This window comes from Trachurus japonicus, chromosome 4, assembly GCF_045865225.1.
Source record: "Trachurus japonicus isolate A0001 chromosome 4, Traja_1.0".
In the NCBI taxonomy this organism is placed as follows: Eukaryota; Metazoa; Chordata; class Actinopteri; order Carangiformes; family Carangidae; genus Trachurus; species Trachurus japonicus.
The window spans coordinates 20,424,212-20,451,055 of record NC_140910.1 but is presented as its reverse complement, the minus strand read 5'-3'; the positions used below and the strand labels follow the sequence as shown (position 1 = coordinate 20,451,055).

General features: G+C 40.8%; 2 protein-coding genes across 4 annotated transcripts in view; one reads left to right on the top strand and one right to left on the bottom strand.

The window, feature by feature from the left end:
- LOC146988872 (adhesion G protein-coupled receptor D2) overlaps positions 1 to 9,367 on the top strand; it is an 87,272-nt gene extending 77,905 nt beyond the window's left edge. Inside the window, exon 25 of one of the 3 annotated variants that reach the window (XM_085774603.1) lies at positions 7,117 to 9,367. In XM_085774603.1, coding sequence (XP_085630729.1) covers positions 7,117 to 7,254 — 138 coding nt within the window. In that variant the 3' untranslated portion in view covers positions 7,255 to 9,367. The remainder of the gene's footprint in view (positions 1 to 7,116) is intronic. The other 2 variants (XM_085774605.1, XM_085774604.1) reach the window with 2 other exon arrangements.
- A 1,399-nt stretch (positions 9,368 to 10,766) lies between these two features.
- Positions 10,767 to 26,844, bottom strand: part of nr5a2 (nuclear receptor subfamily 5, group A, member 2) — a 66,494-nt gene continuing 50,416 nt past the window's right edge. The window contains exon 7 of the mRNA XM_085774607.1: positions 10,767 to 11,284. Within this exon, the coding sequence (XP_085630733.1) occupies positions 11,037 to 11,284 (248 nt within the window). The 3' untranslated portion in view covers positions 10,767 to 11,036. The remainder of the gene's footprint in view (positions 11,285 to 26,844) is intronic.

Below are 26,844 nucleotides of genomic sequence, written 5' to 3'. Positions count from 1 at the left end.
GAAAGTGCACTGCACTGAGTTTGTCTATTTTATTTTTCTGCATAGTTATGACTAAACAAAATCAGTAAACCAGTCGAATTTTACCTGCGTAGTTCATAATTTGTTAAAAATATCAACTTAGTGATTTCTCAATAATTTAATTGATTCCATTGAAGAAAAAATAGTCCTTGATAGATTTTTGAAATCAGATGCCTGTCCTGTAGCATGAAGCTACGATGTGCAGACTGTACCTTGTACACAAATGATGAGCCCAGGTATATCAGGAAGCGTTGTCACTCTGCTCTAACCTCCTTGGTCCATGGATCAGCCAGTATTGATCTGACCGCTGCCCTGTGCTTTGGTGTTCAGCCTCGGGCTTGAAGGAGGCTCACACCGCCCTCCAACGCTCACCTCACATTAGACTCAGAGCCTGATATGCACTGTTTGGCTCTGGTATAAATTGAAAACTTGTCCAATTCCAGTTAACATGAGCTCTACCAGAAGACCGCCCACTTGCTGTCAATTTTGCACTGGCTTACTGGGTTGATTCTACAAAAGCTGTGACATCTATTATACATTTTGTTATAAGGAGTTGTATTTGGAAATTCACAATTATATTGTCAGCAGAACCTTGATTAGACATACAGATAATTCATAATCTTTGTTTTCTTTGTCTTTTGTCACCATTTCTGAACTTGTTTGAAGATAATCATGAAACAGACAAAGCAATTGTTTCACCTTTTATTTTTTTCACCCTTTTTACCTTGGAATTATTGACTTGCTAAGCAGCTCCACTACAGTCATTGTCTAACCCATGCAGTGTCTTCTTTCTTCTATAGCTGATAGTAGAAGTTCATGGATGACAAATGCACTTTACAGATGCTATTCCCGTGATCTTGGAAGGCTTACAGTATGTGGCTAAAAGTGATTTTAAAGAGACTTTTTGACATGCATAATATATGTTATTCAACAGTGATGGAGATCTCCTTACTAACTGGTGGCTTGCCAGACACAATATAACAGCAACAGAAATAGCCATGCTAGCAGTATCATTTTAGGCCACAATGAAAAACTGAAAAATAACTTTTAACCATCCAAATATACAGTTAAACATCTTTCATGTAATTATGACGTTACTTCAGGGCAACACTACAGCCCGTTCATATATCAATCACCCTGTGCTGAAAACTGCTCATTTTGTCCAGCTGAGTACTAAATGAGTAGTGAAACAGAATGAGAAAATAACCAAAGCCTGGTGAGCTTGTAGATGTATCATACCTTAAAATATATATTTTTAAATGATTGCGCCAAAATAAGTAAAAACCACTCCACCAGTACAATGCAGGATGCTGAGTCATCTGTGGTAGTTTTGGTGTATGAAGACTTTCAGATGGCTGCCTTGAGTGGAATGGGAAGGCCTTTCAGTAATTTGGAAGTTTAGTCAGACTAAAACAATGATCATGGTTGGGAACTAAAGTGGTAAAACACATACATAACTGACATTTAGGTCTGGGCCTGAGGTTGGGGCCTGTTGCATGTGTTGCAGCTGCCTCAAGAACCAGGATTAGGAACCATGATGACATGAAGGAGAGGTCCAGCCCACACAGTGTACAGTATCTGTACCCAAACATTCTTCCTTGTTGCCTGCCACCCAGAAAGCACAGAATCCCCAAACCCAAGTGCTCACATGATTAACGGTTTACTAGGTGAGAGGTAAAACCAGTGATTCAGTGGAGTGGATTTGAGACTTGTCAGGTTCAGGTTGATGGTGATGAAAGCCAGCTTTCCTCTGTTACTGTTACAAATCCTGGCCACAGTCACAGATCCGAGCAGATGCTGATGGGATGTTCCCCAAAGATCTTCCCTGGGGCCCGTATTCTTCTTTTTCATAGCTATGTTAAAAGTCTGTGATGTTCATTTATAGGAGCCTCTGTTACAGTGTTATTGCAGCCCCTGGCAAAGCACCCTGCCTCTCTTTAGAGCCCTCAGTAGCTTGCTGAAACTGTTGCTATCCCAAGAGAGGGACAGCAGACTAAATAATCCAGTCAAGTTTCCCATCACAGTGACAATGTGAGAGCAGCTGTTTGCATCTGAAGACCTGCCAGCAATTGTCCATGGCGCTCTAAAGCAGAGAAGGAAAGAAAGAGGCATGGAGGGAGGGAAAGATGAAAGGAAATATTTTTCTTGATTCAGTCCTCTTAAAGGTTTTTTGATATTGATCTCACCAACAGACCTGCAGATGCATGTGCAGAGACACGTACACAAACACTTACATCCATCTGTGGAGACACACATGTACACGTTAGCAGAGACACACATAATTGGAGCTGAATCTTTTGTTCCTGTCATAGGTACTGTATGGGATGCAACATACTCAAGGATATACAGCATTTGATTTGAGATGTAAATGTATTGCTTTATTTGTTTTTGCAGCATTTAATGTAGCACTTCTCAGTTAAGAAATAAAAACAGCTCAGCAATAAAAACAAACTTTGACATTAAAGACAGTCTGCAAGTAGAGACAGTTCAATGAAAACTCTTACATTAAGGCCATTGTTTAGAAGGGTGTTAAATCAGGCTGTACATCACCTCCTTAGGCATCTGGTTGAAATTGCTTAGGGCCTTGATGGAAAGCATTCAGTCTATGGTGAAAGGAAGCAATGTTGGCCCAATAATTTGCCTTGCCTTGACTTGACACTGGGCACAACTCTTACCTCTGTCATGTTAATGTCAGTGTTTGCATGAAAGGCAATGTTTTAAGAGTGTATTTATCTACATCTTTACTTGTATGTATTTCTATAGATATACTGTAGGTATAAGTAGTGTGTGTTTGCAGCGTAAAAGGTCTGGGTGTGTGACTGGTGATGGTCCCATTCCCTGTTGGTGCCTGAGCTCACAGCACCAGGTCACAGCTCAAGGCTGCCGGTGGTCCTGTCAGATGAAAATGTTCTGGTTTTATGTGATGGAATCTGAGGCTGCCTGCCACACTGCCTCATGTCATGCTGCTGGCTACACGTTTCACTGAGTGTCAGTCAACTTAAACATAAGGAAGCACACAGACCTCGCTCTCAAAGTATCATGACCATTTCACTTTTTTCACATTGTTCTTTGTTGAGGGTAGAAGTCAATCAGTTTGTTTCAGGTTTGAGTCTGTTTTAAACACATATTGATTACATATTAGGTTCAAGTAAAGGTCTCGTTCGTTTTAGGGTGTGGTTGGGCATATATCAGCCACCAATATTAAACTTCAGCAGAGTATCATCAAAGAAGTAGTTTAAGTTGTATGTGTTTGTGAGCACTCAAGCACTTGTGAAACATTGTGTCGGTTGTGTTATTGGCAACGAAAACTACTCAGAGGGATAAATCTGAACTACTTTAAATGTCTGTTTTGCTGGTGTATCAATCTGAGACATGGATTCTGTCAGGTTTTTCTTTTACTTTTGTCATCATAAACACTTAGTATAAGGTCGCAAACTTTGCCAGAACTAAATAAATATACCTGTAATGACTGTGTGGGTGTGCTGAGTCTAATACTTGTTTTTCTCTGCCACAGTGCCCTATCACAAACAACTGCACCTCTGAGTACAAGGCAGTCTGATAGTGTGCCTCTTTTCCAGGAAAAGGTGATGAGAGAGATGATTAATGTTACGTTTCCTGCAGAAAACAGCAATTTATTAGGAATGAACAGAAGCAGAGTGTGAAGGTTTTTCTTGTTCAAAAGTTTGACATGAAGTACAAGCAACTGTCCAGGGACTGGTGAAGGAATAAAGAACTTCTTTGGCAAAGAGTTGATTAGTTTCGTTTAGCTTCAAGTTTTTCCTCTTCTTCTTAAACTTAATTGTTTGAGGGTTTTTTAGGCAATTTCCCATAAATGCTCTAAACTCAAACCAAAATCTAATTATTCTTTTGGGTTTTTTCATATGAAGACGTTCTCTTTGCCCGGGACTCTGTAGCTGATGAACAGTGTCGTGACATTCAGGTTGTCATGTTATTACAGACGCCACAGACCTCTTTCTTTGTCGCTCCCATAAAGCACTCTTTGTGACACTGTCGAAGCAAAGGTCAAGATTCTGCGTGTACTCAGGCATTTACCTTCGCCACTTGGCTGAGGTCTGGCAAGATTAATTCTTTGTGTCTTGCTATCTCTCTATGTGCCAGGTTCATCTTTCTTACAATGGAGCCGAGCAAACACTGGAGAAAAATGTGCGCCTGAAAGTGTGTGTGTTTGTGTGTGTGTGTTTTTAAAAGACATTGGTGCAACCGTTTTAACAGGGCGACTGTTTGAATTAGATGTTCTAACCCCCCGCTTGCTAAATGGATTTCTGAAGTGGCTGTAGTTGGAGGCTTTCAATCGGATGCAACCTTGAGTCCTTTTTTATGTGAGCTCTGTAGGATTTAAGTGCCGGTATAACATGAGCACGACTGAATGCATGCTCCTCATTTTTTGAAATTGAAAAATCTCCGAAGGCTCTCCCCATTGTGCAGGCAATTAATGGAATGCTGGCAGCGAGGTTCAGGTGCTTAAAAGTTGTATTTTTTCTCTCTCTCTCGCTCTCTTTTTAATGACTAATAAAGGATAATCATCGTGGAAAAAAAACATCATAATGCTGTAGGCTTCCTCTTTATGCACAATGATGTATAATGCATGCTTTGAAATGAAACAGCAGCGGCCTTCGAACCATTCCATCTCCAAACCTTAGTGTATTTGTTTTGCATGCCACAGTGAGGCTTTTGCATAACAATAGTGAGTTTTCCCATTAACAATGCTTGCCTATTAATTTGATCTTTACATTTTTAAAGTTTGTCCATCAGGCCGCCAGAATGGGTCCCCCAGTCGCTGTTTGGTGTAAGTGATTAGAAAGTTGGCTAATTGCCTCTGTGAAGAGTTGTACTGTTTTTTTTTTGGCCTCCTTCTGCTGTGAACCTCCACCAATTGTAACGGTGAAATAGATGAATAAAGTATTTTATTCATCAATAAAATGGAACACAACATTTTCCCTTTCATTTTGGAGGTTATTTCCCCAATCATTTGTAGACAACCATTTTCATATAATTAGTATCTTGATGTGTATAAAGAAAATATATTTGATATGTGATGTATGACAGTGACAGTGAATTAATTTGACCGTCAGCTGGAATAATAAAACATTTTAATATAGACTCAAGGGATTATGATTGCATATACCGTAAATGATGTCTTCAGATATTAGAATCTGTTATAAAGTGACTGATTGGTGTGGTAGATCTAGATCATCTTTAATGATGAATCCATCAGAGACAAGTTTTACCAGCATGTGGCGCTGGGTGGGTGTTGGTTTTACTTGGACTGGTCGTGCTCTTCTCAGGCCTCTGGAGCCTGCGGGCCTGCCGGAAACTGGACTGAATACCAAACTGGCTTATTCCAGCATTCAGCTGCACCTTTTCTTGCAATCTTGGAACATTTCCAAAAGCTTTTTGTTTTTTGTTTTTTTCTTATGCCCTCAGTCTCTCTCTCTTTGACTGTGCTTTGACAATGCAGAGAAACGTACAAACACATCTCAGTAAACACGAGTGATGTGGTTCCAGAGTTTAAAAGCTTCAACACTGGCAGACACAACTTGGGGCTGTTTGTGTGACGGAAAGGAAAACTTGTTTAGAAACTGACAGCACTGCATCTCTCTGTGTGTGCGTGTGTGTGTATGAAAAAAAAAAACTGTTTATGTGTGTTTATGTTGCTTTTGGCAAGTTATTCATTTGTGTTTTTTCTCTTTTTTCTTGCTCTCTGTGTGGTTATCTTTTGAGTTGGTCGGTTTGGAGCTGATGTCCACCTTCGGGGATGCGCATAGCATGCATTTCTGAGTATTTTCACCTGAGGCTGCACTTGTTAGAGTCTGTGGATAAATGTATATACATTATTTATACAAATTCAGGGCGAGTGAAAGCAGGTTTAACACATTTACAGACAGGAGGCCAGGCACTGCAAGCCAAGCTTCAAGTGAGGATTGCAACGCTGTGCGCAGGGGATCGAGCTGGCCGCTTGCCCGGCTGTGACCAGCATCCGTAATGCTGCACGAGAGCACAGCTAATATTATCATCACCACCTCAGTAGCCAAATTATCCCTAATATCATGTGCCTCATGGAAAAAAAAAAGCAAATGAAGGATGGAGATGTTCAGTGTATAAGTAAAATAGAGCCTTTACCACTTAACCTATTCACGATCATCGCTGGATTTTCTTATTCTGAAAATGTTGAAAAGTTGTAGCCCACTATACGCATTAGTGCACAATGTCAACAGTTTTTGCTGCACAGCCATTCTATAAGGGGAGAAATGCAGAGACTTTTAGACCCACAGTATTGTTGCTCTGAAACAGACAACTGTTTAACTTGTTTTTTTTTAGAGGCATTTACATGTCAGCATGTTTGTGTTTTAAACAGATGAGAGAGAGGCTGGTCATGGTCTACAGGGAGTTGTGGGTGGATCATACGAAAGGAATATGGCTGTTGCGCAGATCACTCTGGCTTCTTGTGTCTTGTGTAATGTAAGATACAAGGAAATAACACAAAAAACATTTTCTGTTTGTCAGCTGGTTCCATGCTTTTGCACCTGTTAAAGGCCTTCAGATCCCTCTCTAACTTCAACAATCGCAATAAGAAGTGTGTTTCAATAAATAATTAAGGTTTAATTAAGTCAAAGTAGAGAGGTTTTGATTTAAAATATTTTTCGATACAGACTGCTTAATCAACTCAGGGAACGGACTGCCTTAATAATTGATGGTTTGATACTATAATACTGTATTGTTTCATCTCCTAATGATTCTGAAAGACTTGATGCAAATGTTGTTACTGAAGCAGTTTGACAGCAAAGCTGAAAGTGCAATTGCAACTTCAGTAGTTGATACGTGTGTCTTAAAGAAACACTGATAATGACTGACTGAAAATGTTTCTCTGTTAGAAAGACAGTAAAGTAGGATTCAACCAATTACAGGTTTTCTAAAGATATGATGAAAGTGAAGTGGGAAATGTTTCCACATCTTTTCTCATGTACAGTATAATATTGTAATGTATGACCTTGTTATTTTGTTAATACAGTGTAAATGAATATTGTTTTGCTTAAATTAATTGACACTTACCACTTACCTATCCCTTCCTCTCTCCAGGAGCCTGCTCCCTCACAAGTGGATGCCTTGTCGGGTGGCTGTAGTCTTCATGTTCCCATGGAGCTAGAGTTTGCAGCTTCCTGTTTCCCTCGCAGCCCTGTGCCTCAGAAAGGCTACGGCCTTGTCCACGTTGACTGAACTGGTTGGTGTGATGGCGATTGTGGCTTCATTATTGTGATTGTGATTTTTTTTTTAAAATCTGAATTAGTGAAATACTTTTCTTTTTATAAGTATAATCTTCAATTGTCTGTCATTTATGATAATTGTAGGGACACAGGACTATTTAGTACATCTGTGTCACAAAGTGTTCTGGTTGTAAGTATTATCAATGGTCTCTGACTCATTCTGCCTTTGCTAAATGTTTAAAATTCAAATTTAATCAAACTTAAGTTCCAACTTTTTTTTTTCTTTTGCAAATGGCAAATATCTATGTCTTACATGTAAATACTACTACAACTTCCGTGGCTTTTCTTGCCACAAATGTGCTTGTCAAAGCATTGTGTTGTCTAGTAAACTGTGTGGTAGTTTGTTGCGTGCACTGAATAATGAGTGTACTCATAACCTATTAGTGTGAAATACATTTCATTTAACCACGGTGTCCCTGGTTTGATTCAGATGGGGACTTTTGTTTCATGGAATCCCCACCCCACCTCTCCAACACACCCCACTCACCCCCTCCTCCCCCTTTTTCCTGTTACTCTCCTGACAAACTATCGAATAAAGGCTGGACTGGCATGAAAAAAATTAGTAAAAATACAATGAACCCCTTTTTCCTGACATTTCTAATCCTGTGCTGATCACAACAAGACAAAGCATGTTTAAATAACTATGTCCCAAAGACACAAATAGAATTGGAGAAACAGTAATTAATCTTTCATTCCCATGTTGGGTGGTGTTATAATGTTATGCTGGGATGTTTGAGCAGCTATTTGTTGTTTTCCACAAAACAAAAAAAGACCTGGATAGCTTTAGTGTGCAGAGGAAGCGAGAATCTGGTGTTATAAGCATAATAATTATTTATTGAAATATGAGGAAAATTTCAATCAGCCTCAGAGAGACACTCCCAGGACCAGGTAGTGAAGTGATGGGGGCAGTCAGGATGTGAGCAGGAGGGACAAAGACAAGCAGACAAGCAGAAAGGAAAATGGCATACTGATGATTTGTGTATCCAAGTGTTGACAAAGTACATGAGCATGTGAATGCACAAAGGTAGCCATTGTTAAAGTCCTTATTAAAGCATTTATCCTGTCAGGAAAGTAACTCGTAATCTGTAGATTGGTATGTGATAAATAAACAGCTGATGTCAGACCATACCTTATAACTTGATCAAAAACTGTTTCTCTAAGCTTTTACTAAAAAAGCAGGTCTTAAGATGTGTTATAACAAACATGCAGTAAGAATAAGGACATCTGCAATGACCACATTAGTCACTATGGCCTGCATGTGGTGTACACCTGTAAATTTAGAGGAAATCCAAGGCAGCTGCAGAGCCTAAGCACAGAGTTTTAGAAAGTGGGTGATAGAAGATTGTCTGATCAGTAGACGCAGTTAATGAGGATATCAGATAGCGAAGCGCAGGATCAGAATCAGCTCACAGATGTGGGATTTTAGCGAATCTTCTGTACATTAAACATGCCGTCGAAAGACTTTTGATCATTCTATGACGTAATCAACAAAGAAACACCACAGGTTGCTGTGGGAAGCAAGTGTAGGGGACATTTAGAAAAAACAGTAACAACAACTATTGAACATGTGAAGAACTCCACATGAGAAAAATCTAGGCTGCCATGATTTAAGAGAAAGAAAAAAAGCCAGTTTGTTCATTTTGGACACAATACTCAGAGCTCACAGGGGACAATGCAGTCTTTGGTATAAGAGCAAACTGGACAGAACAATGATGCAGGTTGAAATTCATTAAGAAAAACTGATGTGGCACAAACATCTTTCACACCTACTCGCTTAAATACAATACTCTTTGCAATGTACAGACTTGCATAAACAGTTAAAAGACAAAGAGATTTGTGGCAATTTTTCTTTCTATCTTTTTTTTGTTGTTTTTTTGAAAGTTGCTGCAGGTCTGCATCTCCGAGCTACCCATGGAAACAAAAACAAGAACATGCTACAGTAAACAAATTTATTCTGGCGCAGACACCTCACGTCATGTAACACAAAGATGGATGACGCAATAAATTATCTTCATTATTAAGCGTAACCAGTGACATACTGTACATCAAAAAGGTAAAAGCACTGTCTTTTTTTTTTTTTAAAAAAAGGGAGAAAAATTCTACAAAAAAGGTTGAACGTGAAATGAAACTCTTACACAGCAATGTTTAAGAAACAATTATTTGAATGCCAGCAGACACAGATAGAAATTAATATTTTAAGTGTGATTCCTTTTTGATTTTAGTGTCTCACGACATAATTTAAGTACTGCTTAAAACAAATAAAAAATAAAACACTGTACACACATCAAAGAAAGCAAACCAGAGGGATCTTTTTTTTTTTTTCATTTAGTTGATTTCATTTTTGAGGAAATCATTGCTTTGCAGTTTATGCTTCATCACAGTTCTCTCCCATATGACCACATGAATGTAAACACCTGTTGAATTATTCTTTTTTAAATTTTTTACAACATTAATACTTTATATATATATTTGTACATATTTTCATTCACATCTGCACGGTTAGCTAGCATGGTAATGAAATAAGGCAAGACTCACATGACTGTGACATCACAATTTTTTTTTTCTTTTATAATACTGATTATTAAGGTATTTGTAATTTCCTTCTTCTGTTCTGCAGCAGGCTTTGGTCTTTCCAAACAAAGGCAGGGTCGATCCTTCTCTGTCTTCAGAATCACACTTTGTTTTGTTCCAGTTTTAATGAAGTCATGAAAGGGGAGAGTGTTTTTTTTGCAGGAAAAAAAAAAGGGGGGGGGGGCTATAAATACAATTGTTTCAACTGACATTATTTACTGAATGTATTTAACACTGGTCTTTCTGAGGTACATAGTTTAAGATGATATGGGGAGGTGGAATAAGAAAGGTGAAACCACAAGGTGACCATGACTAGCAAATGACTTCCATTACAAGAGCAAAAGAAAAGAAAGGAAAAAAAAAAGACATCGTATTTTTCTTATTATTGGCCTGTTTATCATTTTGTTCATTAAGAATGTTCAGTTTTTAGACCTATTTTTTAAAACTCAGTCCTCCCTTTTCAGTCAGGTCAAGCTGCCGTGGCAAAAAGAAACAAACGTGATGGTAGATAAGAGTCTCAGGCCCAGTTTGTCTTTACAGTACCAACGACAGCTAAAAGCCAGTTTCAGTGAGAGAGCGCACCGGAGGATTAGTGACCCAAAATCAGCCACTGGCCCAGTCACAAAGCTGTCTGAAAGATGGGCGGTGTTGCTCAGCTTCCTTTCTCAGCACAAAAAAGCCTCTCAGTGTCACCAGCGCTAAAACACTCAAGGGTTGTTAATTCTTAAAGTTGCAGTCTGCCAGTCTTGATAGTCTGTGTCCGTGCAGACGATTAGATACCATCTTGTAGTGTTGAATACAGCGTTTATTTCAAGTGTTCTTTTTTTTCCTTTCAATAGTGTCTTTTTTTGTGTGGTTGAGGAGAAGCGGCTCTTTCAGACTTTTTTCATGGTGTTTCTTTTTTTTTTTCTAGAATAAAGGGATTCATATGCTGTTTTTTTTCTGCGCATCATCTGTCTCTATGATGCACATGTGTTTGTCCAGATCTGTGCTTCAAGTTGTAACTTGAACATCAGTGTCAGTTCAATATAAACAAGAGTTTCTAACACACAATGCCCTCCCTCCCCTCCTCCAGGTCGTTACACAGCCAAGTCTGAGCTGGAGGTTCGTTATTTGGATGTCAGGATGTCCGCACAGCTGCATCATGGGTAGCGCAGTCCTCTCCTAAGCTCTCTTGGCATGTAGCATTTCAATGAGCAGGTTGTTGCACGGCACGTCGCCGTTCAGGTGTTTGTAGTAAAGGTATTCTTCGGCCTGCAGGCTGATGGCTCGGATCTCGGGAAGCCGGAGGAGAAGCTGACCGAACTTGTCTGTTTGCTGCGGGTAGTTGCACATGACGTAGTCCAGCAGTGCTGCGTTGACCTGCTCCTGGACACTTTCTACAAGGTGGAAGTTCTCCAGATTCTTCACATCTACAGGAAGAAGGAAGAGAAAGGTTAGAGAGGTTGACATTTTTAATAGGGAATGTGGGGAAACCTCAAGGACTTATAAAAATCAAAACAATATCTAAAAAATGAAAGAATATACTATTTTTTAAGATATGGCAGTATTATAGTGTCACAAGATCCTAAATCTGAAGACAAATTAGGGGTCAAGTGGTTATATTACACCGACAGAGTAATTAACATTCTCATTCATCAGGGGACAGCGTTACAAGTCGAATTCTTTCGTTGGGGCTCATTTTCGCTTTAAAGCGGACTTCAAAATGCACCGCATGACGAAATATCCCTCCCTCCTCTTCTTCTTTTCCCTCTGAATTGTCTCTTGAGATTCTGCTGTAGAGGGAATCAGGTAAAGGCGAAAAAAGGTTCTCCCCCTGAGAGACTCATTCCCCACGAGTCAATGAATTATGTAGGGCAGCGTTATAGTCATGTTAGCACCACAGCTGCTCTTTTAACCTAATGCCATTCACCGTCCTCTTTAGCATAACAAAACACAACATGTTGTTATGATTACTGAAAAGGTGGCAAAGATCATTTTTAACGCATAAATCTCAGTCCAAACTCAAACTGAAAAGTGCAGTAAAAGTGCAGGAATTCCTCTTTGGTGGGAAGTCTTTTTTTCTTTTTTTTCAACTATTAATTCTTTGTGCAAATGCATTTGCATCTCTCCAAAATCCTACCTTTCTGCGCAGCTATAAGCACTTTTCCTTGACAATAATAAGCTCACTGGGGGTTTGAGCAGATTATTGCAAGACAAGACAAAAATTTGCTAAATGGATAATGGTGAACCAGAGCACCATGTGTACTTGTCATGATTATGAAGCGTAGGGCTGCAGAATATTTAATCAGATGGTAGCTCTGTGTGTGTGTGTGTGTGTGATCTTTTATTAATTTGTTTGACCCCAGGTTGAGTGCGCTTGCAGTGGACTAATGTGAAGCGACAGAATCTGTGTCTAGTTTTCTCACACACAGACACTAATCCATGGAAATACACAATATTTATTTCTCTTTTACAGTACCCCTGTCCTACGCACACACACACACACACACACACACACACACACACACACACACACAGTCTCTCATACACACATACACCCATCCACCCACCCAGAACATTAGGAGGAAGGAGGGGGAGATAAATCAGCAGCTAATGAGGTCTAGAGAATGAGAAGCAGGTCCTTCAAGGCACTTCCATCTATGATGCACTCTACCATGCTATTACAATCTGTTTGCATGTGTGAGTGTGTCTGTCTGCGCTTGTCTTGCCTTTGTGTGTGTGTGTGTGTGTGTGTGTGTGTGTGTGTGAGCTTGGCGTGTAGCGTGTGCGTGCTCACCCTGACCTCTGGGTGACATGGCGGGGGGCTAAATAAGGCCAAGAGGAGGGCAGGAAAAGGGAGAGGGGGTGTGTCCTGTGACAAAGGAGCCTCCAAACAAACATGACATGTGCTTTTTCCTGCTGCCACTCAGCTGTCTGACCCCCTATCAGACTCCTGAACCAGCGTTCACACCACCAAACCCCAGCCAGAAGCATTAATATAGCCTTACATAAGCTAAGCCAGCAGAGCGTGGGCTTTAGGCTTTAACACACAGACATCCTACGCAGGTCAACAAGGGGGAGGAAAAAAGCCTTGTTTTCATCTGCACATGAAACAACTGAAAGAATAGCAAAGACACAGAAAGTTGCACACAAAAGTTGCTGAAAATTGTGCACCTCCCCTCACCACTAATATTTCAAATATATTCTGAGTTGTCATATTTATTAACCATCCAACTCCAGTGTATTTTTGTTGTTGTACCATAAATGCCTAACATTCTGGTTGCTCTGTAGTGCTGAGTATTGAGCTCAAATATTAAGTGCATTGACTAAACAGGGTGCAAAGCAACACATTATCAAACTGATATCAAAACGCCCTCGCCCAGGTTTAGACTAACAAACCTGCATATATTTAAATGAAACCGCCATAAAACAATAGGGTTGTGATGTGTTTGTATTCCCCACTGTAAGTGATCATCAAGTTATTATCTTCTGGCAATGCCCAGCTCTTGCTCTTTCATTGTTGTTGGCCTAAAAAGAGCCTTATTTAAGAAAATTATGTCCATGTGTGTAAATCTTGAGGAATTTTAAATTAGAAACAAATCCAATTCTTGTTCAGAGCTATCTAATAAATTACCGCTAGTGTTGGTGAGCAGAAAGTATAAAGTCATTATACTCTAGTTGAGAACCGCACTATCCAACCGCATTTAGTATATTGAAACCTGGACATAGATTACAGGGGAAAAGCTTCAAATTCAAGGCCAAAGAGAAATCTGAACATTGATTAGATTGTGTTAGGGGAATAAAGTTTTGAATTTGAATCGGCAAATTCTGTCTTGCACAGTATCTATTATAGATAGTAAGGTGGAAAGGTAGTTTTGCAAATGTAGTTTGGGCATGAAAAATATTTAGTGTGTAATTATTTTAATATGAGCTAATATGAGTAAGGACAAGTGTTTTCTGCAGCTACAGATACTCGTCAATAACAAACATCTCATGCTGCTTAATAATCAGTCTGGGGATGTGAGAGCTTCCTCCTGGTTTTGATTTGGTTAAATGTGCAGATACATGACAAGGTGAGGCCCAGATCACTGCGAAAACATGTGAGGTGTTGCCATGGTTTCTCAGAAAGATTTGTCTGTGTTTGTGTGTGTCTGCGTGAACGGGTACGCATGTGGAGGGGAGTTTGATGGGTGTATGTGTGGATGATGGGGGGGAAGCTACGGAGAATTAGTGCCCAATGTCTCTGTCAAGCTAATTAGGGGAAAGTGAGGCAAAAAGACAGCATTTTAATTGCTAATTATTACCAGAGCCCCTTTTGAAAAAATAATGAATCAGAGCTTCCAAAAAAAGAAAAGAAAAGAAGACAAAACACACACACACAGTCACACACACACATGACAATAGCGTGAAATCTACTCCCGACTGCAAAAGCCAGTAGACAAGTGAGGAACCGGACAAAAACACACTCAGGTTTATAAGGATTTTTAACATAATTTTGTGGCTAATGAAATCAGATAAGCAGACTGATTCTAATTTACTGATGATTTGAAGACGAGGGACGGGTGTGGAGAGAAAGAGTGGGTAATAAAAAAGAACAAACAAAATAAACAATTGATTAACGATTCCCAGACAGTGTCAGGTTGGAGTATTAAGCATGATAAGAGCTCTCTCCTCTTCCTTCAGTGCCCCCCATCCCCCCTCCTCTCTTTCCCTCTCTCTCTCTCTCTCTCTCTCTCACTCTGCCTTGCTCTCTCTTCCTCTCTACATCTCATCGTTCAGTCACTGTGGGACTAATTATCAACTTTTTTTCACATAAAACAGCCACAGTTCGTTGCAGCGCCGCGTCCGAATACTCAAATGGAAACCCCGAGGTCCCGCGGAATACATTGTTTCATTTGACGGGCGATCATGCTGAAGCCAGCGACCTAATGCTAAAGTACACACACGCACACAAGCACACACACACACACACAGATTCATTCTCTCTTTCACAGAACCCCTGAAATCACCGCTGTGTTTTTTAATTAGACTAGATCTGCTCTGTGCTGTGAGAGAGTGTGTGTGTCCGCATATGTTTTTACTCTCTTTGACCACCCCTTACAATCAACCTGCTCCAGGGACACACACACACACACACACAGCAAATACTCACTCTGTTATTTTACTCTGATCTGAGTGATGCCTCACAGAGTGGACACAGAGTTATGAGAAAAAAAAATCATTTGGTGTCAAAGTTCACTGGTCACTGCAAAAGCAAGCAGGCGTCACTGTGTTTATGGCTGTAAAAAGGCAAAGAGGTGGAAAAACACTGCAACATACAGTGAAGCAACCTAGTTGTGTAAGACCTGCTTGTATATATCCACACGTAGTGTAAACCTACACCTGATTCAAGAAAAAGTCAAGGATTTAAAGTGCAGAAAAATGATTTATAATTTCCTGGCTGCCACATGGAGAGTAATAATTTGTTAATAACATGTAACAATAACACAGTCCTTCTCAGGACATCCATGAGTGAAAGGATGAAGGTTTTGAAGGACAATACATACGCCTTCATCGTTGGTGGTGGGTTAAAGATTTTTCCATCCTGTAACACAACTTTTTTAAATGAAGTAGCCCTAAGTCTTAAAGTTTTTAGAAACATTTAGCTATTTTCATGTAAAACCACCACCACTTTTCAGTCATGTCTTCTTAATACAGTATAAGAAACGGCTCGAAGACGAACAGTTATACATAGCAAAATAACACAGTGTTTTCTCACCATTACAGTTTTACTGCCACAATCAATAAAAGCTCTCAGTCACATGCTGCCAATTCACTCTGCCTTTCAAACTTCACAGCACATGTTTCCTGCCAGGTCCAAAAACAACACATAAAACCTCCGGGTCATAAACGGTTATTGAGTCAAGTGCTGTCAGTAAACTTGGCCAATTAAACGTGAGTGAAAGACAAACTGGTCACTTCCTGTATAGGCGGGAACCAGAGCCTCGCCTCTTCCAATAGGGACTTTCACAGGCATTTATACGAGCCTATCAAAGCCGAAGCACCTTTTACTACAGTGGCGGTGCTTCAAAGACCGCAGAGTTGAACCTGCATCCAGGCCAAGTCCTCTTTATTGCACCCTACTGGATTGTTATCAAGTCAACACTGTCCACCGCTATTTTACTCCTTATTAATCTACCTTGCAGCTTGGCTCCAATCAGTGACAAGGGTGTTGAAAGAACAGAACCCAATAACCTTTAACTGTGAACCAAGTGAGGACAAAAGAATGACTGCCTACAGCGAGCTACATGTAGAGATGCGTGGTCGATAACAGAACGTGTCTGTGTGTCGGTGTATGCGAGTGTTAAGAAAACAGGACAGCCAAGGCAATCAAAGCAAATAAGGTTCATGGGGCAAGGGGCAATGGCCGCCTGGTTAATGGTGTCACTTAAGTAGGCTGTTATCTAAGTTGTGGTGCACTGTCCTGATATGCTGCTGCTGGGCTTAGTATCGGCAAAAAGCAACATGTTTTTGTTTGTTTTTTTCTATATCATCACACGAACATCGACGTCATGAAGTTCGCAAACATATCTTGAGTTCCCATCAAAACACCCCACTGACAGCATTTCACATGGTATTGTGTGTTGTTGTTTTTTTCCCCTCTACAGGAGGCTACAGTATGCTTCCCCATTAGAGAAACAGTCCTTGTTTCCCCGCTCCCTGGAGCTCTCAGCTTCCTTGTTTTCCTCCAAATCCCATTTGGGGAATTCCCTTTCACCGATATGATGCTTCCACGTTAAAGGCGAAGATGGGGGTAAAAACTGGAGTTGTATGCCTATTAACATCTAAGGTGTGTGTGTGGGGGGGTATTTGACACGTGATACACCAAAGGCTAACAGGCAAGCTATTCAACAGGATACAGGAGTAAAGTAGGGACATTGACAATAAAAGGACCCACAGTACAGTATGATATGTTTGGCAGATGGTTTTATTTAAAATGATTTTGTTGTATGTATTGGTACATACAAAAATAAATTACTGTGAAAAAGATTTTTCTTTTTAAAGGGAGCTAGAGAAAAAAATGCAGACTCTGCTTTCTCTCCCATCTGGACAGTCACTGTTTGCAGTTGGTGAACTTGTCAGATTGTGAGTTTCATAAAGTCACGGAAGTTGTCAGACATTGGCCCCTTTATTCTAACATGGGAAAGGTGTGTGGGGGGTAGAGGCTTCAGATGCTGTTCAAGGCTAATGATAAGATGACGGTAGGTCAGGGTTAAAAACCTTGTCCAGGCTTTTTCATTCTTAATTCTTATTCTTATTTTCATGTCACAATAACTGTTTTATAATCAATTGTAAATTTGTATACTTTGTTTACTCCTCATTCAACATTCAAATCTTTATTATCACATATACCCCATAATGTACAGTTTTATCTTTGAATCTTCCCTCTGTATTCAAAGGAGTGAAAAGATCTCCAGCTAACATAGAGCCCATGTCCAGAGGCCAAATGCCCTCTGCGCTAACAATACATACAGTAATAATACTTGTCTCACACTTCCTGGATACAGGCCACCATTAGGGACAGGCTGTTGTCAGCATGACAGAATAAAGCATGAAGGCTCAATTTGCCCACCAACTCATCAAACCCTCCTTTCAGCCACCCAGAGGAGCAGAATTAAGCAGGTATGGTCCAGTTGGGGATATATTAAGTCAAATCCAAACCTCTGCTGACAGCCATTGCTGTTTGTTGTTAAGCTAAACAGGTAGCGGCTGGTTCAGTTCTGTCGCCCAAGGATGGGTCGGCGGGCTCTGTGGGGCGACGGAGAGAGGTCGAGAGATATTGAGAGGAAGGGAAAAGTGCCTTAGGTCTGATAAAATAAACAAGAGAGAAACCGCTCAGAGCAGGAAGGAGACAAGCTTCTCTCATTGCCTATGCTGGCTGGAAGGTGCTGGGAATTTATCCTGAGGTGAAGTGGAAAACAAATTTACATCATGTATCAGTTGATCCGTCCGTGGCTGCGTTGTTGTGGACTGTGAGGTCTTCAGCAGATGAGCATAGTGACAGAGGTTAATATCAATGTCAGGTTCAGAATTTCAGACCTAGATTGGCATGTATCGCTTGTGTTTGTTTTTAACACAGGAAATGTGAGCTATAATCACAACATTTGTAATTATTTTTTTAGTGAGCCTAATAAGGAAATATTTTCCTCTCCCAGCTTCTTACATCAAGATTTTGGTGCTTTTTTCTGTTATGTTATGGTTTCAAGTATCTGAATAACCTTTGCTTCTCAGTTCATTGGACAAAATAAGCAATTTAAGGATGTAAACTTGGACATGTTCTAGATTAAATGATTCATCACTTAGTTGAAAAAATAATTGCTTGACTAATCGATAATGAAAATAAGCTTTGGTTACTAGAATCAAAACAGTTCAGGCTGCACATCTAGTGGTTTGAGACAGTTTGCTGTAGAAAAAAATCTAAATATGTTTTAACTCAGAACAATGCTCAAAAAGTTTTTACTTACTATTTGAGTGTTTTGTTTTGTTTTTTGTCTTCTATTGTGGCTTAAAATATTTTTGTCAGATGGCCTCATTTGCTACCTTTCACTTCTGACAAGCAGCGGACTCGCCGGGATAAAAAATGATATTGCAGTGGAGGAAAAAAAAATCACATTGTCTCAGCATTATGAAAATCCATTTGCCAGAGGGATACTGAGAGACTTGAATCAGCAATGAAGCTGGTGCTTAGTCCTCTGCAGTCCCTCTAGTCCTCCACCCTCCACTTCATATTGCCCCCTTCTTTAGCCCCCCTGGAGGCACAGCCAAATGCCTTTCAATGAGTCGACCTCGGACAACGTGGTGCACCCACAGGTCCCTGCTCTCTCACCTCCTTAATGCCGTCTGGATTGTACGAGCGGTTAACCCCCTCCCTCGCCAAAACAGCTCCTAGTCATGCAGCCATATGCGGCTAATGACACTAACACATGACTGACAGGCACATATCTAATGGGCAGCGATCCAGACAAAAAAAACAAAAAAAACAGAGTCACTGTGTTTGGTCTAATCTGTGGAAGTGATCTATGGAGCAGTGAAATGGGGAAATGGAAATTCGAATGAATTAGAAATCAATATGGCTGTACCTGGGAGGTGACTCTTCAGGCTCTTCTAGACTTCACCTCTCACTTCTTTGTACCTGTCAGCAACAGCAGAAGTGGATGCGGCATATAATGTGCGCGTGTGTGTTGTGGCCCGAGTCTGTCTGTATCAACGCATGCATGTGAACCTCGTTTACATTCACTGCACTTTTGAACCCCTTGGCTAATTACACACAGGGTTTGTTTGGTGGTGGAGGGAGGGCATGGGGAATGAAGGGGCATGTCAACCTTTCTTGTTTATGATAAAGTGACAGAAAATCATTGGGGGGTCAAGTACATCCCTCCAACCCTCCACTGCCCTGAAAACTCCTGCAGCAGTACAGAAGGTGCCTGGTGTGGGAAGCCTCCCCTTTAATGAGACCATTAAAGGGCCCGTCTCCCCGTCAATAGATTTCTCTCATTCTTTCTCTGACAAATTTGAATTAATAATTCAGCGCCAAGCGCCTGGGGATGTATATTTTCAGCATGAAAGACAGTTAATCCATAGCGTCATTTTTCCCCCCTCCCTCTCTCTCCTGCACTCTCTCCCTTCTCCTTTGGCTCATTCTCATTTGATGATGGGAGCCAGCAGGTAGAGTGCTGACTAAAGAGAGAGCGTGCCGCATGTTTTCCACACCTTCTTTTAACTTCTTTGTTCTCTGTGTGATTTTCGTCCCCTGTCATGTGACGAGTGGAGTCAACTTAAGTGCAAATTGGGGTTTAATTTATTCAAAAGTATTGGTTGGCGATGGCTGTTCTCTCCTCCCCCTCAGGGCTAATGTAAAATGACATGTTTGCACACTGCCTCTCAAAGCTGGACTTGATTTAGAGAGCTGGGGTTTTCTGGATATTTCTACTGTGCCAAATGCTAGGATGTTCAAATGCACAATACAAGGAAATTAGAGGAAATGAGCAATTTTGAGGATAAACCACAAAAACGTTTGTTTAATGAAAAGATGTTGTGGAGTGTGTTTGTCTGTGGTTGTGGGTGTCTGTTTGTGTTCTGCACATACTGTGGTTTGAGAGTTTCACCAGTTTTAATGAAAGAATTTTAAGAGACAAAGTAGGCCTGTTACTGTACAGCGTGTGCGCTCGCAGCCTCCATTACACATTTGGAGCAATTTCGGATTGTAAAAGTAAAATTCCAAAAACAACAGAATATGAAGAGAAAGAACAAGTAAAGATCCAGGACTTTGTACTTTCATGAGGATTCATGGGGTAGTAACTCGACCAGCAATGAAAGAACCTGCCAAACAAAACCAGTTGAAACACCATAGAAAATCATCTGCTTATTCTCCTGTGTGATCTGTTTGTCTATGGAAAGTGCTGCTGTAGTGCTTCATGTTAAGGTTGCTGTGTTCACTGTCTGTATGTCAGACGAGTACTTCTCATCCCTGAGCACTGTAAGAATTTACAGACTAGCAGTGTCAACAGTAGCTATGGCTATCAGTGCCAGGTGGCACTAATGTACAAGTTTATGCACTAAGGCATCTTGCGCTGGCTCAGAGTTGGCGTGACAAATGGCGGATAGCACCCAGGAATATTCCCTACATTACATAGCATTATTTTCTGGTGACATATGGGTGTGTACGCTAGGTTTGTGTGTGTGTGTGTGTGTGTGTGTGTGTGTGTGTGTGTGTGTGTGTGTGAAAGAAAGGGAAGGCTGACTGATTCATGCCCTTCTGTGTTTTAACATGTGTTGGCTCCCTGACCCTTGTTTCCAACATTTGCCAGCAGCTCTGAAGGTTTCCATTGCACTGTGATGGTTTTGTTCAATGCAGTAGCAAGGAATAGCTATGCTGCACGTGTGTGTGTGTGTGTGTGTGTGTGTGTGTGTGTGTGTGTGTGTGTGTGTGTGTGTGTGTGTGTGTGTGTGCGTAAGACAGTGGACTCAGGGGGGCTTTGTTGCTTAAAATATCCTCTAGGACAAGAATGAAGAGACAAGAAAGGAGCTGTGATGGTTCAGGAGTTGGGGTGTAGGGTCACGGAGTGGGTGGGTGGGGGCTCAATGCAGAGAGAGAGAGAGAGAACAAGAAAGGGAGGGAGAACAAGAGACAGCGAGCCAGTGCACCTGTTGGATCATCTGTGCTTTAAAACGTTTAATCACTGTCTCTGGTTACGCACACACACGCCACAGCATGCACACACATCACCCTAAAGCTCCACTGTTCTCTGCCCTGCCAGAAGTATCTTGTAACCACATTGTCCAAAGATACACACACACACACACACACACACATATATACACTTACAGAGGCTCAAAGAGCAAAGGGAAGAGGGTGTATAATCTTATACTGTAGCAGCCACCTGACTACCATATAGCCCACCCCCACCATAGTGGAAACACATGCCACTGCACTGTACACTATTCACACAGGAACACAATGGCTGACAATCCACATGCCTGGCAGTGCTGCGATGCCACTGGGCTCCATTTGCGAAATCAGAGTGGTAGGTGAACGTAGAGGATTATTTTTACTTCTACTCTAATCACCAGTATTTTTTCATGTGGAGGCTCACATACAAAGTCGGTCAGATATAGACACAGAAACAGACTTTATTTCACAGACGTCGTTCCCATACATTTTTCAACACCAAAGCGACACGTTAAGTCGTCACCACGTCACGCTTTCTATCTTGCTCAAGGGTTACAGCTCTGAGTTCTTTCCACACCTGTGTCTTTTACATTTTACATATACCGGTAGTAATAATTGTCCAATGATTAACACTAATGACACATCAAGAGCTGCAGCTGCCATAAACGTCTTATCATAAAAGTTTGTCTTTGACCGTCACGACACTAATACTGTAGCTCCTACTGAGACACAGATTTAACGAGTGAAGTGCTGCCATTCACATTTACAACTTCACAAATAATTGACAAAGTCGGTGTGCAAAGCAGGTTCCATCTGATTACATTTTATATTTTTGAACATTTGACCCACGGTACAGCTAAAGACTGAGGGCCACTACATCACCCTTTGGCCTAGATTCTGTGGTGTGTCTGTGTGTGTGTTTACACAAGTATCTATATGCATGTGCTCATATGAGTTACATCACTACAGTATATGTCCGTACATGTGTGTACAGATAATATGAATCTGTGTTTGTGTGTTTGCTTCACGGAGCAAATAGGAAAAGAGAGAAGGGAGGGGAGGGGAAACAACCGAGAAAGAGTGATCACTGGTTGAGACAGCTCCACAGGGAGGGTTGTGTAACTCTTTGCTGCCGTTTGTATGTAATGTTTAAGTAAGGTCGAGGCAGGCGGTCTGATCAATACACTGCATGACTGTGGCAGTTGTTCTTTTCTTGCTGTCATGCACCACTGCAAAAAAAAAAACCCACACACAGTTTTCATTTTGTAGCCGTGTTGTAAATCTGTAGCTTGTGGGTGAAACATTGATGCCTTTTCAATTGGAAGAATAGGCTCAGATTTGTTGACAGCTTGTCCTCCTCAGTTTGCCACATTCTTAATATGATTCTTTATGACTCAAAAATGATCACAATGCTTGGAATGCTTGTTAGCATATTCATTAAATAATTAACAGTATCACCCAACATGAGCAAATAGAGAGACAGTTTGGACAGATACTTGTTATTACGGTGAAGTTATGGGACACAGAGGAAAAGTAAATAAGTTGTCTAAAGAAATTATTAGAATGCATGAAATCACAGCCAGGGACCAGATGATCTCCAGTCAACAAATCATTCAAATCAAGAGTGGGATTTTCTGCAGCACTACAATGTATGCACAATTTCTGCTCCGAATCTGTTTTCCTCCACTAATGTGAACTTGTTCTCCGTAGGGCCCTGTGTAGCCCAGGCCTGTCCTCCCTACCCCAAACACACATCCCTCAGCCTTTAATTGGAGAGGAGTAGCTACCCAGCTAGCACAGCACTGGGACCCGAGCTGTGGCCACTGAGAATGCATTAGCATTAGCATTGCAGCGGACCATCCTGTACATAATGATAACCTCAAGCTCTGGCCACTGGGAGCAGCCTCTGTTCACACACACACACACACACACACGCACACACACGCACACACACACACACACACACACACACACACACACACACACACACACACACACACACACACACACACACACACACACAAACACTCCACACACTCCCTGCCCCTGTCTTCCACACGCAGTCACGAAAACAAGCAAGTGCAATGCAACCCCAGCGGTGCGCTGCTCCACTATCGGAGAGGGGGGTGGGAGGAATCAGTTGCCGCCGTTCGGCTGAAAAGTGTGTGTAATGAACTTGAGTTCCATTGATCGGGACTGCGAGTACAGAACCGGGGGCTGTTTGTCCCAGAAGGGCTGCCGTACTGCTGCTCGGTAGCCCCTCATAAATGTTTGAGAGGCCTCAGCCGCTCTAGATCCACGCTACCTGGGTTTAGATTCTCTGTTACAACACACACTTATAGACACACACACAAACACACACACACACACACACATCCAGGTTGATGCTGATGATGGACGGTCGGTGCTGGTGGTTGAGGGGATCGATCGTTACTTGATGACATTTAGTTGGTGTGCTGTGTGTTTGTTGACACTGTTCAAAGAGATTTGAGAAAAGTGCAGAGTTTGCCACTTTGTATTTGTGGGGAAATCTATTCAGCGTGAGAATTTCTGAAAAACTTCCCCTCTGTCTTACACTCTCCCTTTTAAGTCTCTGTCCAGGCACAGAGGCTTATGTTTGCAAGCATGTGCTAATTTGTTTGGTGAGCTATACCTTCCTATGTCGGACCCCTAAGCTCCAAGGCCCTCAACTGGCCCCTGAAAGCCCCCGTATGTTCCACACATGATTGATATTACTGCAGATATCACTTAGAAAACACCTGACGTGCAAGGCGGACCATCCGCGCCTCCTTTTGACTGCTAAGTATCAGCTGACGGGAGGTCCTCTGCGTTATGCAGCCGGTAATAAAAGTTGAGCATTGATTTTCTGTAGCTGCTTGTAACTGTTAATGTTGAGACATCAATAGCAAAAGCAAAGCGCTGGTGCCTTAATAGGAGACCGAGAACGTGGAGGGTGCGAGCAGAGGCTGACTCTAAATCACAGAATCTATCCCTGCCGATCGATAGGACAGTAACTGCAAGTGTCCCTCTGCTTTCCTAATGTTTTATAATAAACTGACAGCCTGTAATAAGGCCAAGGGAGAGGGAGAATGAGAGGGAGGGAGGAGAGATGGAGGGCAACAGATTCTCCATAGCTTGCCCGTCTTAAATCACCCCACATGGGAGTGGAAGGGTGGAGCAGAGAGGGAGTTAGAGGGGAGGAAAAGGTTGGGTTTTTTTTTTTTAGCAAAAAAAAGAAAAAAAAAAACTTTTACAGAAGCATTTGTCTGGTTGTACTCGCTGCTAGTGTAGTTAGTGAGTGTATTGATGGAGGGGAGCAGAGGCTTAGAGGATGTGTCCTGTAGTGCTTTGGCTGAGCCAGTGAGTTAAAGTGTATTAAATCTTACTGCCACCATGCAGCCGTCACCATATTCAGGCAGAAGTGCAGAGCTGGGCTGCACGTGTTATGACTCTTACTGGGTGTGGATGGTGTTGAAATTCTCAGGGAGATTACTACTCTTGCAACACCTCTGGTAGATGGTGAGAGAACCTGCTGCTGCTGCTGTACGCTGTTACAGGGGTGCTGTGTTGTGATAAAGTTGCATCAATCGATTTTGCTTGTGCACTTCACCGCAGTGCTTGTACATACAAAAGTACTGTTACTTAATTTCTTCATGTGCTCGTCCTTACTTGAGATGACATAGTTAAAGTGAAATATATTACATGTGAAAGTTACATCTCTTTACGCTTAAGACAAAATGTCAACATTGAGACCATTTTATAAGGATATACTGTTAACATATAAGTTGTCTCTTTAACCCTTTGATGCACAACATGGGTCTAAATAGACCCGAGTGAGTTTTTTTGTGCTATATCTTTGCGAAAAATTTATTTCATCATATAGAATTCCAGGTATTCCTCAATTAACTTGTTTTTGATCATAATACATCCTTATTTTATTTTTTATTTTTTCACTTTTTTAATAAAAACACATTTTGTATCACTACCCCTCTAATGCGCAACATGGGTCTAAAATGACCCACATTCATTTCCAATGTGATTTCATGCTGAGTGATAGTTTCTTTGCTGTAACTTTTGAAATCTATCTATTTTATGATTGAATGTTCCAAGTATTATTTAATATGTTGTTTTTTATTAGTGGGGTCATTATTTCCATTTTTCATTTCTTACTTGTGAACAACAATGAACAAAAATGTCTCAGTGAGTGGACCAGTTGAAAAAACAAGTATAGCAAGAATACTTTAATTTTAGCATTCCCTCACTATCTATACCAACAACAGACCATTGTTTCCTTGATTACAATAATGACTAGTCATTACTTGTCCTTTTCCCCCCATTAATAGCTCTGTTGACATATTCTCCTGTGGTCAACACCTAGCCATAGTTTATTCTATCTGAGTAGGCTATTTCAATGTTACATCTTTGAAATCACTGCACAGTATTTACCATTTTCTTCAGTAAATATTCTTTTTTAAGCACATATAATCATATTTACTTGTTTTACAATTATTCCAATTTACCTAAAGAAACATTTGATGACTCATTAAAGATAACTGTGCATAATTGATAAGGTTTTAGTTACCTTGAATAAGTAGCTACATTACTTGTCATAAAGGGAAATACCTTAATATTAGCAAGTTAGCTAACTGTTAACATGATGACATGTTCTAGCTGGTGACAACAATAGAATAATATTATATTGTAGACACCAGCTAGAACATGTCAACAGCTACCTAGCTAGCTAGCTGGTGACATGTTCTACTGTAGTTAACTAATACAGTAGAATGTAGAAATGTCAACAGCTAGCTAGCTAACTGGTCCACTCTCTGAGACTTTTTGTCTATTTGTTCATAAAATAAGAAAGTAAAAATGGAAATAACACCCTGTACTAATTAAAAACAAGATATTCAAATGATACTTGGAGAATTCAATCATAAGATATATTGATTTTAAAAGATACCACAAAGAAACACTCACCCAGCATGAATTCACATGGAAAATGAATGCGGGTCATTTTAGACCCATGTTGCGCATTAGAGGGGGTGTGCATATGTTGTGCATCAAAGGGTTAACAAAGAAAATGCAAAGATCATGTTGTTTACCAATTAGCTCCCCCTTATATGCCTTGGCCTTGATTTTTGGTTAAAATAGAATGTATTTACTTTATTTTTTTATTATTTTTGTATGATTGTCTATGTAATAGTTGTTGATTCTACAGTCTTTATCTTCTATCTTGTGGTTTAATTCCCCATACAAATGTACCCACTACTCTCTATCTAGTAGGTTCCCACTGAGGAACAACAATGATGTAGCTTTTTTTTGTCTTATCACCATATTTATCACTTAATACTGAGGTGCATCCATTTACAAGTCCCCCTTCAAACAAACCCCCCTTTTTGTGTTGCTTTACTCTTTGATAATTGGCCTTGTTTGAAATCAGATAAAGACCAGTGTAAACATCATCAGCGTATAAATCCTGGTAAGATAACACCTAAAAAGAGAAGAAAGAGAAGAGGGCAAGCTTCGGCTGTAAATTGGAGCGCCACTTTGGAGATTATCTGGAGAAAATGTAGAAATCCACTAGGAAACTGTAAGATATCTGAGGCGATAACACCAAGGCTAAAGGGAGGCTCAGGTCAGGGGTTAGAGTCAGTGATCCTCAATATCCCTGCCGCCACAACTCACCACAACTGCTGCTTAATGACAACAGCCTGCAGCATTGCCAGGTAATGGTGGCAGGCTGGAGACCTGGAGCATTTATTGCTTGATAAAGTCTGAAAG